The 12,606-nt window shown below is 42.3% G+C and overlaps 1 protein-coding gene across 20 annotated transcripts in view; it reads right to left on the bottom strand.

Annotated features, from left to right (window-relative positions):
• HMBOX1 (homeobox containing 1) overlaps window positions 1–12,606 on the bottom strand; it is a 100,911-nt gene that overhangs the window by 16,640 nt on the left and 71,665 nt on the right. For all 20 annotated transcript variants that reach the window (XM_015859742.2, XM_015859726.2, XM_015859725.2 and 17 more), the window contains exon 6: window positions 12,048–12,201. In XM_015859742.2, the coding sequence (XP_015715228.1) occupies window positions 12,048–12,201 (154 nt within the window). The remainder of the gene's footprint in view (window positions 1–12,047; window positions 12,202–12,606) is intronic.

The following is a 12,606-nucleotide window of genomic DNA, read 5'->3' as shown; positions in this document are numbered from 1 at the left end:
TGAGCTGTGATTTTTGTCATATGCTTCCTCCTAAATATCAATGCTACTTCTGTTCAGGAAAGCCATGCTCCTGGGGAATGGTCTCATCTTCTTCTCTGAGGAGGTATGACTAAAACATTACCGGTAGTAATACTCTAAAAGCAATTGAAGAGTTCTTGACTCTCTCTCTATGCCAAAGAAAATTAATCTTAGCACTTTTGGACTTCAGTAAACCATTCAATGTAGTGACAAATGGGAAAACATTAATAATTTCAGAAAGGACACAGATTAGTACAATTATGAGACAGTTACCCTAAGAACTGGGCTAAAGATTGAAAATAATGGCCTGGAAGGAGCTCATCAATGACCTCGGGTACAATCTTTGGAGTATCTTAAGAATGAAAACACTTAATGATCTTAACACAAAGTCTCAACGAGGTGATGAAATCTGCTGGTGAGAAAGTCAGAAGCCACGCCAATGCAGGGAACTGGGGTATCATAAAAAGCAACAGACAAACCTAAGGGCAAGAAATGGAAATGTAAGAGTGCAGCATGCAAGATCATGTACTTTGGGAACAAGAGCAGCTTCTTCTATTCACAGAAGTATCATCATCTATAATAAGGAGATCACTGGCTGTTAAACCACTCTATTAAAATAGCTGAACAAGACCACACCTGAATGATGTACAGCCTTGGTCTTCCTAGAATTTAAAACCGAACAGCTAAGAGAGAACTCAGAGTAACAGAGAAATGGAAAGCTTATCTTGCAAGAGGTACAGGTTGTTTTACCTGAACAAACCTCAAAGCTGAGATGAGATGATGTTTTACCATAAAAACATGAAGGTGATCAGCAGTGAAGAAAAGAGATGGAGGACAGCATCTATTCAGTTAAACAGTGATACTGCTTGAGGAAGGACAGGTACGTGCTGGTCACAAACAATCCCAGGAACACTGATTGCTGGAGCAATAAGAGCCTGCTGGGTAGAAGTCTCCCAATAGGTTTTTGTACCCTCAGCTATATCTGCCTGCAGTAGAGAATTTAATCAGTTTCTTAAGAGGATATAATAAAGGTTGACTGCAACAAGAAGCTGGGCATGAACAGGAAGTCCCAGACCAATGCTCCTGGGATTAAGAGAATATCAAGGAACATTCAGAAACTGAAAGAGCACTGGCTTACATAGATAATAAGCAACAAATCAAATGACCTTTTCTGTACGTTTTGTACTTATGTATCCTATTATCTTATTCTTTTTTTTGTTTATGAGGAAATTATATCAAAAAAGCTCTTTGGAATAGTTCCACGCCTCCTGTTTTGTTGACCAAGTTCCTTACAAACAGCACAGAATTCAAGGCATTAAAACTTAGGCATAATCCAAAGGAAAATGTAACAAAAAAGGTCAATTGTGCAATCCTGGTCTACAAAACTGAAAGGATAAAAAAGAACCTAGGATGTGGTAGTGTATTTTGTGGTTAAAGCCCATATGGTTCTCTGATAAAGCATTCTTTTTAGTCTGTTTAAAACACTCCACAGGCTAACCAAGATCCCATAAATACATGATGTAACATATTTTAAGAGTTTTACTTAGGAATTTTGCTCCCTCGTTTCTCCTTGTAATTGCTCTGTTTATTACTTGTACAAAGACCTCACATCTGTTACTAGATTGCACTGAATTTCCTTTCACTGAGGTAGGTTTGGACCTTGTTCAGAGAATCGCTGCAGTGAGAGTCAGCACAAATACTGTGCATACTTCTTGAAACCATAAATGTGCACATCCAACAGTGTGCTGAGCTGGGCAGTGCTCACACACACCCAGTGCTGCAAGCTGGCTGCATCAAAGAGAGAAGTGACGAGGTGCCAACCTGAGTGCTAATCCCTTCCTCGTTCTTTCCAGAGTGCTCAAGATGTTAATTCTGTAATTCACTTAAGTGGGTTTACTCCGTGGATAACATTACATACAGGTCAGATAAATCTCACTGAGTGATAGCTATCTCTTCTTTCAGGTGAGCTTGGACCAGGAACGACCCCCCTCAGCAGGTCAGGGTTTGCCTAGTTCATTCTCAGCAATTTGAGTAAAGTGAAAAAAAAAGCCAAAGGTGATGGATCAGAGCTTTATGATCACTTGTGTTTGTTAATGCAATAGCAAACATCTCTCTGAGCACTATGTGCTGAACTCCACAGAATTTTGCTGCCAAAGAGCCGAGTATACAACTCAGTACTGTCTCATTTGATAGGACAAGGGGGAATGGTTTTAAACTGAGACAGGGGAGGTTTAGGTTGGATCTTAGGAGGAAGTTTTTCACATGGAGGGTGGTGATGCACTGGAACAGGTTGCCCAAGGAGGCTGTGGATGCCCCTGGATCCTCTGTACTTAAAACAGAATAATCATAGGAAGAAGAGTGCCAAAAGTTCCAGTAAATATAATGCTGGGATAGAAGAAAGCCATAAGAAAGATTACCTACAGCTTCATGGGAAGCAGCACCTAGATATCACAATATGACTGCACACAGCCCACTGTGCAGATTCCACACAATACAAGATTTTACTCAAAGAAGTCATGACCTAAAAAGACTGGCATTAACAGTTGCATTAAATAACGTTCTGGAAAGTAAATGATTTATTTTAGATACGAATAACACAGATCAGTGCTGTGAAATTCAGACATATCTAAACACTCCCACACAACTGAAATTCATGGGATATCTTTGCAAATATCAGAGTGATGCACACAGAAAGGAATACATTCAACTACTTATGTGCACCATGAGTAGTTCTAAATTAGTTGTAATTGTTCAGGAAAAGCACACATCGTCATGGACTATTCAAACAAAACATACCTGCAATCAATATACAAACGATCAGCAAAACCAGATGTTCAGCTGGGATCAGAGAACAATACAAATCTGATTCTTCTGCCTGTATAATCTTCAGATCACAGAATCTTACAATGGTTTGGGTTGAAAGAGGCCTTAAAACCCACCCAGCTATGGGCCAATGCACCTCCTAGCAGCACAGGTTGCCCAGAGCCCCATCCAGCCTGGCTCTGAGCACTGCCAGGAATAAACTATCCACGTCTTCTCTGAGCAGCCTGTGCCAGGGCCTCAACACGCTCAAAGTGAATTTATTCCTTATATCTAATCTATCCTTTTAGTTTAAAATCATTATCTCTTGTCTATCCAGCGCATGCCCTTGTAAGAAGTACTTCACCATCATTCCTGCAGGCCCTTTTTTAGGTACTGGAAGGTTGCTATGATGTCTCCCCCAAAACCTTCTCCATGCTGAATGCCAGCTCTCAGCTGTATCCACAGGAGAGGTATTCAGGCCTCTGAGCATCCTTGCGGGCTCTTTGGGACTCACTCCAACAGATCCACGCCTTTCCCATGTTGAGTGCCCCACGCTGAATGCAGTATTCCACAATGGATCTCCCAAGGGCAACACAGAGGGAATCAATCACCACCCTGACCCGCTGGTCACACTACTTTAGATGCAGCCCAGGATATGGTTGGCTTTCTGGAGCACAAACACATATCGTAGACTCTTGTTGAGCTTCTCATTCCACACAACACCCAATTCCTGCTCAGGACTGTTCTTAATGGGCCAACACACCAGAAGTGGAGAAAGGTCTCCTCTCACTCTGTATTTGTGCTTGGGATTGCTCTGACCCAGCTGCAGAACCTTGTACTTGCCTCTGTTTAACTGCATGAGGTTTGTGCAGGCCCACGCTTCCAGCCCGTCAAGATCCTTCTGGATAGCAGATCCCTTCCATCCAGTGCATCAACTGCACCATTCAGCACTCAATCTCACTATCTGTGTCACCAACAAAGATATTGAATAGTACTCAGTACTGAATCCTAAGGAAGATCACTGATCACTGGTCTTCACTTGGACACTGCAACAATAACCACAACTCTCTGAGTGTGACCGGCCAAACCAGCTCCTTATCCACTAAGTGGTCCATCCATCAAACACAAATCTCTTCAATTAAGAGACAAGGATGTTGTTCAAGACAGTATCAAATGCTCTGCACGAGCCCAGGTAGATGTTGTCAATTGTTCTTCCTTTATAAACCAGATCTATAACCCCATTACAAAAGACCCCCACAGTTTTCAGGCATGATTTGCTCTTAGTGAAAGCCATGCTGCCCGTCACCAATCACCTCTCCGTGTATCGTATGTCTTAGCATAGTTTCCAGGTAGATCTGCTCAGTGATGTTGCTAGGCAGACAGGTGAGACTGACTGGTTTGTAGTTCCCTGGGTCTTCCCTTTTTAAAAACAAGGGTTGTGTTTCCATTTTCCAATCAGTGGTAACATCACTCTGGAAATATGGTAATCAGTGCTGCTCCGGGCCCTTCTCACCTAACCCAGACAGCTGAAAATTAACATGCAGAATCACGGGAGTTCAGAGTTGTTGAGGTTGGAAGACACCTCTGGAGGTCACCTGATCTAACCTTGCTGCTTAAGCAGGGTCACTGAGAGCAGGTTGTCCAGCAAAAACAGAACTGGTCCAGAGAAGAGCGGTAATACACGTTACTAGAGGCAAATAAAAAGACTTCTCATTCGAGAACAGTTAAGAGAAAGAACATTTAGCTCAGGAAGGAGGTAGATTGTACACTGACAATAGTGTATAAGATGAATGATCATGGGAAGGTAAATGCCATGTTTTTATTCTTTCACAGATACTTGGGCAAAAGGGATCTCCTACTTTTTAAGCACATTTTAGCATATAGAATTAAACTAGGTATAATTAGCTCTCCCAAGGTACCCAAAAGACCTTTGCAGGACTTAGAAGGAATTATTACATATTTATGTGAATAATAAGAATGCCCACAGCTGCAACAGCAGGATATTCAGAAAAATCAGGATAAGGGAGCTTTTGTCCACAGCTATATGAGTTGTAGCCACATGTGAATTAGCCACTGACCAGAGAGGAAGGTAAGAGAGAATGATAAACACTATCATCATCACCACCTGTGTTATTGCTGAGCCTCTAAGCTTCAGATGAGACAGAAGTCCACACTGGTAGGTGCAGTACAGGGACCTCTTGTGCCAGAGAGAAAAGGTAGAGCTGGAAAAGCTGCACAAGGACAACATGGCTGCTCTTTAATGAGTCTGACCTGGGCTGATTTAAGCAGCCCATCATTCAGTGATCGTCAAACATTCTATCACATACTCATGCTTTCCCAAAAGGAATTCAGGTTGAATTGAGGTTGCCTGTACGCCACCCCTACCTACGCAGTGCCCTGACACAGATCTACAAACTGGTCACATGAAATCAATGCAAGTGCAAAACAAACAGCTGGGTGCTGCGCCTGTTAAGAATCCAGAGCTACACTCTGAATTTGCCCCAAAAGGAGCCAATCGATGCTTTCAAAAGCAACATGTTAAGAGACCTCAGAGACCTTCTGATATATTGGTGCTATCAGAGCCAGCAAAAATGACATTAGCCAGCATGATAAATATCAATCATACCTCTGGACATCTTCACTCAAAGCATCTGGGTAAGAGATCTCTGGTGCCAGTTGCATGAGAACTGCCATGATTCTATGAGAAGACACTGGGTACCTTAGGATGAATTCCTGCTTTCCACCTTTATGAGCAGGAGACATAATCATAGAATTACCCAGGTTGGAAAAGACCTTGAAGATCATCAAGTCCAACTGCAGCCTAACCAGAACCCTAACTCTAAAAACCCTACACTAAATCATATCCCTAAGTACCACATCCAAACTGCTCTTAAACACAACCAGGGATGGCGATTCAACCACCTCCCTGGGGAGCCTATTCCAGTACCTAACTACCCTTTCTGTAAAGAAGTTCTTCCTAATAATACTGAAGCAACTACTGGCTCTGAAGAAATGCACAATATCTGGACTATGGAAGAACTCCCACCCTTAAAATAGGGGCTTGCCACATGAGATAGTGCTGTTACAGGTCAGACTGACAAGGCTCCCTTTGCAAATGTTGATTTCAGTTATTTTGACCTTGGCAAAATAAATAAAGAAATGAAAATATCTGGAGTCTGCTACAAGGAATTGCCCCTCCCACAGATCTCTCTTTTTAATAGTAAAAAGAGCCAAAACAGAGATACAAAGAGCACCTGAGCTCCCTGAAGAAAAGTAACTCATTTGCTGCCGGATCCTTCCAGACAGCAGTGCCTGGTGAGCACTTTGGACAGTTATCCTAGTACTACATTTTGCTGTGTGCTATCTGCCACACAACCGGGATTTGCTTACAGCTGATTAAAATAGGAAGCTTGCATATTATGCATATCTAAGAGGGAATGTAGCTTGATCTAATGCAAAATAAGAAATACTGACTGTGTAGCAAGCAGAAAATGGCTGCTCTTGCATTTTATGAAGACATACAGCAATGACCCTGAGTTGAACCACTTGAACTTTCAGACAACAAAATGATGTTGCCTGTGTCTAAGTTGTAAAGTGAAATTCACCGAATGCCTTTGCAGAAGTGCCTGTATCCATGGATCTCAAAGCACTTCACAGGTATGAACAGATCCTAAAAAAAATAGAATTCCTTCCTTAGATCTCAGAGGACTTAAGGCAGTTAAAGCTCCCACTGCGACCTCCTGACTAACAAACACCTTGGAAAGAAATGGAAAGTAATGTGAAGAAGTCATCCAGCATTCCCCTCTGTACTGAGATCAAGTATATCAGGAAAAGGTTTTAGCTAATTTGTTCCAGATAAAAATTCCACAGTTTTTATAGATAACATCAGTGCTCAATCATCCATAAAGCTAGGAAGTTTTGCCTAACACCTAACAAATCCTCCTTGGTAAGATGGAAGTTATGGGCTTTGACCTCCTGGCTCACCCCTCCTCCTTTGGTTTGGCTCGGTCTCCCAAATGGGCAGTAGGTGTTTTACAGTTGAGATCACTGAGTCACAGGCAAGTTCAATGATATCCGAGGGTCACACATGCAGCAACACATAACTCTCAGCACTCCCCACCTCTCACCACTGGCTCAGAAAAGCCCAAGAAGAGCAAGCAGAATTTCCAAGCCCGCTGATGGACGCTGTTACATTGATGAGAAACTGATGTTCTGTTTCTAACAATATACAAGCCTAATGGAAGAGACCAAAAGACATTACTTCCTGCTCTGTTGTCAGCTTGAAGAGGGAGAAACACAATGAATCCAAAACTTACATCTCCTCCAAAGCCTCGCACAGGAAACTTAGATCCCCTATGGGGCTGGTATTAAGGTTCTGCTAGAAGACATAACTAAGAGTAATGGGATGAAATTAACTAAGAAAATTTCCTAACTGAATTTCAGGAGCTAATAGAGCTCTCATTTTCCCCAGGGAAGCTGTGGAAGCCCCGGCGCTCAGGAGAGCTGCAGTAATAGTGCTTTCACAATCGGAAGAATTTCTAATAGCGCATGTCAGAGCTGATATCACTCAGAGCCAGAACCATGCACAGGGCTCTGCCAGCTTGCTGGGACCGCTGCAGAAGTTGCTTCTTCAGAAGGATGGACAGCAAAAATCGAAGGACACACCTTCAACAATACCAGTGCAACTGCCAGCATGACCGTGCTCCGAGCTGCAGCAGGAACTCATCTAAGTCAAACCGTAAGACAAACCTGACATGCAAACAAAAAGAATCTCCTACAAAGAACCTTTGTAAGTTTTCTTTTGCTAAGCCTTCCCTACCTGGTGCTCTCAGTCATGTATACGTGTCACTTGCCCTGGACCAGTTCTGGCATACCCTCATTGCACAGCAAGCTGAATTAATTCACAAAAATGCAGTTTTTTCCTGAACCAAGCTGAATTGGCGGGTATTTCCATCCAACAAGAAATACATCTGGCACAAGGCAGGATGGCAGGAGCAAGGAAACTGAGGAGGAGGAACTGAGAAGGGTGATGAGACAGGATAAGACCTAAAGGATGAGATGGTGACAAACTGTTAATGCAGCTCAGCTATATCACGAAACCATACCCTCTGTATCTTAGGAAATCTAGACTCATTTCTCTTGTGAATAAAGCTGCCTTGGATCACAAAGCCAAGTGAAGCACCTGACTCCATTTTGCCATCTATGAAATGGGGATAATAGGTATCAGTATCATCTGACTGCCTTTAATTTAAATATATCTTCACCAAAGGATGCTTTAAGAGCAAAGTAGAGTGTTACAATTAAAAACACACAATCAAAGCAAATAACCTTCAACCAGAAAGAAAAGCCTCTCCTTTCTAGATAAACTGAAATACCTCAACTAATGGATTATTCATGTTGTCTAGGGCACAATTTACAGTTATTTTAACTTTTGGATAAAGCATATACTTTAAAAGAAAAAAACAACAAACAATATTCAGGCCCTCCATCCCATCAGTCTTTAGTGGTGCTTAACAAGAGTGCCTAAAAATGGGTGTATTGCCATCGATCCTGCTGCTGATCTTAGATCATCCATCAGTAACAATCTGCCTGAAAGATAAACTTCAGCTGCAACACACGATTAGAGAAGCACAAACAACTTAAAGCAAAAAGACAGACAAGATGACACAGCTTCGTTAAAAGAAGAAAAAAAGCCCGAAGGGGATTTTCAATTTAATAGATCTAACGAGAGGGGTTGAAAAGAGGTAAAGCAGAGGAAAAGAAAATCTTATGGACAAGATGTAATGCAGAACAACATGAAACTGAACCAGAAACAGACTTTCAAGTTTAACCTCAGGTCTGAACAGAAAGGACTGCTGAAGTCTCAGCTCTATTCCCAAAGGAGGGTGAAGCCACACGACAACATCACCGCTCACAAAACTCAGCATATTTCATGAGTAGGAGGCTCAAGAAGAGAACAGGTCAAGGTTGATATCACCGGCACAGCAGTGAGAGGGAGCTTGCACTGCAGTTGTCTGAACCACACCTAGTCTGAAGTTAAATATAGAACTTTACTTTCTGGAACTATTGCTCCTCTTCACCTTCAGAACATAAATATTCAGAGCAATATTTGAGGGGGGGGGGGGGGAAAGAACACACACAACAAAAAGACAGAGAGGGAGAACAAGACCTTCTGGATGTATCGTCCAAAATGAAAGCCCAGCGAGTAATAAACTACCCTGGGAGAACTTCCAAAAGAGCCGTAAAGACCAGAGAATTGAATTACAGAGACCGCAAGCACTATTCTGGAAATCCAGTGTAAACCAATTAGGTTCTTTAATACACGCACCCCACAAAAGACACTTATGCACATCAGATACTTCAATATATGTGCTGGTCTGACTGTAATCTTAATTATAATATTGCTGCCAACATGATACAATTAACTGCATTGGAATTATTGTAGATTTGCATGTTTAAAAGTCCTCATCTTTCTCACTCAGTACATGGGACAAATCCTGACTGGTTCTGTGCGTTTTTGGCTGGGGAGCACTTCTCATTTTTACAATCAAATTCAGATTCTCTCCTTGAAGTGCTCTCAGCTTTGATACGCTGACTTTTAGCACCTGCATTTCATACCAACCGACTCCAAGCCAAAAGCACAGGCCACAATTAACTCACACAGCAGCCCAAGACTTTGATCCTCACCAAAAGCCTGTTTTGCTGCTTCACAGCAACATTTCAAAAGTGTACAAAGAAAAAGTAGCTTTGCATCACCTACACAACAGTTCCAATTAATGTCTAGATTCAGCCCTCTTCTTGTTAGGCATTTAAATAAATCACTTAAAGACCTTTCTTGCAGCTAGGGAGAAAGATGCACATATTCTTCATGAGCTGCGTCAGTGTGATGGAGTTGCCTTCTGGATCCCTACTTCTCATTGCTGACTTGCATAAAGCCCAGATGAACAAACACTTTACTGAGATACCCAAAAAAGAAGCTCAGAACTAGGTGCCTAAATCCTTGCACTCACCAACAGCACATTAAGATGCTGCAGGACAAACAAATGCAGCACAATGAAACATGCATTTAATTAAGGAATATAGTCCATTAAAATGAGTAAGACGCCTTTGCTCACAGTCAAAACTTAATCCTTTAGAGGAAAATGCAAATGACCAGCTGAATGGCCCCAGTCCACACTCAGTGCCAAACACTGGCTTGTGGGCCAAATGATGATTCCTGACCCTACAGCACCAAGCAAACCTGATCTGCTTGGGCGAGACAGCTGGAGTCTGGTTACCCTCATGCTGCCTGGTGCTTTGAGCCATATTATGAAGAGCCTGGAGGACTTTAGTGACTTGGAAGTGAAGTTAATCCGCCTCTTCATAGGGCTCCCAAGTGAGTGTTTCTCTCCCATCATTTCAAACTTGTCGCACAAAACATCTTTACAGCTCAACTAGGCCAATGAGCACCTAACAGATAAACAACCGTATTCCAATCTTGCCTTTGTTTTATTGCCACACAAAGCTTTTACCACAGCTTGTGTTTACTGTATTCTTGCCTCTAGGTACAACTCTAGGCCATGCTTTCCAGCACCCATACACAAGGTTGGGAAATTCAGTGTTTGGAGTGACCTAACAAGGGTTCTGCAAATTATTTTTAAAGCCAGGATGAAGGGAACATGGCAGAAGTCTCCATTTAATTAACCAAAAAAAAACCCTGCAGTAGAGATCTTACAGAGCACAAAACAAGACACCAAACAAAACCAAGAGTGGCTAAAAGCAGAAAGAGAGTAATAAGAAATTAGATCAGGTGATTACATATCTGCATACAGTATTCGATGGTTTCCAATGTCAGTGCTGACTTGCTTCCCTCGGTACACAAAAGGAAACCTTTCTAATAGATGCATACCAAACCACTACAGCTCATCTGACTTCAAGAGTGTCACAGCAGAGACTGGATGTTGTTCCCACACTGCATATCATTCAATGCAGAGGGCGACACACCAGGTAAATGCAAACCCCTGTGCTATCAGGACATTATACAAGATGGGTCCTGCAAAGCAGAATTGATTTTAAACGTTTACATTATTCCTATGTTAAAATATTCAGTCAAAGCTGTGCAGTACAGTGCCAACACAGAATATGGAAACAAACAGTTACTGGCCTCAGCCCTGCAAAGCTGCTTTGATGGCCTGCAGCCTCACCCACACATGCTGAACTCACTATTTTGGTATTAGGCAAGGCAGATGCAGACACTCTCCTGCTTCAAATCGGTTCCAAAGGCCCTCATGCAAGTAAGAAGAAGGAGTAGCAGTAATGAAATGGCGAAAGCACATCCTAAAAATCCAATGGCCAAGGATTCAATGGATTTGCAAACAAGGGTGGAATGTAGTGTGTAAAGAACATCATCTAGTGCTTTCATAGAAAGGGGGTTCCTTATGCTCCTGGAAAGAAGAAAACTCCTCCCAGCCACTTAACCTTTATCAGAATTAAACATTCATCTCTCAACTATGCTTGAGTTCACCAGACCTTCATTATTTTATATGGTGTTACCCATAAAAGAGAGAGTATTGTAAGGAACCAGAAGGGAAAAGCACAGAGGCAGCAAGGAGATCAGGCTCAGAGAGTGCTTCTTCTCTGCAGGAGTGAAGAGTAGGGAGCTCTAATGATCACCTACCACTCTGCATATGTATTTGAAAGATCTACTTTGCTCTGTACTGTTCCCAGCTTGTGTAAAAAGGTTGTAAGAGCCTTTTTGGATAGGAGATATATTGCTTGTTAAGGCAAAGTTCTGCATCCTGTACAATTATAGTGCTGCAGAAATGCCAGTATCAAATATGAAATAACTTGAAACGTTAAGAGAATAAACCAGGAAAGAGGGAGGGAGAAATGTAGGGTACAAAGAGTGTGCAGAACTCCACCAAGTGAGAGTCAGGATTAGACTGGATGGAAAGGTTTCTGCTAAAGAAAAGGACAAGCTGAATGGACATCGATGCTCTCAGACTGAGCAAAGGAAAACACACTTTAGCAGCTACAAAATATGATAGTATCGAGAGGAGTACAACATAATTTCTTCTTAAACAACAGATGTGCTGAAATAGCTCCTCCTAATCTATCATGTGGAATTGTGTTAACACTTATTGGCACGTGTGATACTAAAGTACATCCATGAAAACGAAGTTAGCTGGAAAAAAGGATACTCACATTGGCTTTAAGTGTCCCCTCTCCAGAACCCCAAAATGACTTACCTCTCCATAACCGCCAGGCATTCCTTTCTCCACGTGAACCGACTGCCTCGCCGTAGTCTGAAGGTCCCAGAGGTAGCTGTGACTGGGGGAGGCGTCTGTCTCCATTCTGGTTCTTCTATTGGGATGGGAGCGGGTCGCATGCTTAATGTAGCCCCTAGGGATAATAAACATCGCGTTTCCTAGTGGACTAAAAATCACGCCCATTTCCTCACTCCTGCTCGTGGAAAAAAAACACAAGACAGATGATGAAACCATTCAAACTAAATAGTAAAGCATCATCAAAAAAAAAGCCAAGTTAAGAGTTCCCATTCCAAGCCTCCAAGCCAGAGAAATACCAGGTGACCACAAAAACCTAAGGACGACAGAAGTGAGCTTGTTGCCTTTGCTGAAGCCACTTTGGAAATGCTGTCTTGTCTTCATCAAGTGTCATAAAGCAGGGAGGAGCTGTGCCCCACATGACCTTTATTTAGGCTGCATTGCTACCACTTAGGCCATGAAAGGGGAAATAATTAATTGTACAGCAGTCTCAGAAAGCACAGCGCAAGTTTATACCCAAAGG

Source organism: Coturnix japonica, chromosome 3 (genome assembly GCF_001577835.2).
Source record: "Coturnix japonica isolate 7356 chromosome 3, Coturnix japonica 2.1, whole genome shotgun sequence".
Taxonomy (NCBI): Eukaryota; Metazoa; Chordata; class Aves; order Galliformes; family Phasianidae; genus Coturnix; species Coturnix japonica.
The sequence above is the reverse complement of the archived record's forward strand: the minus strand, read 5'-3'. Positions and strand labels throughout refer to the sequence as shown.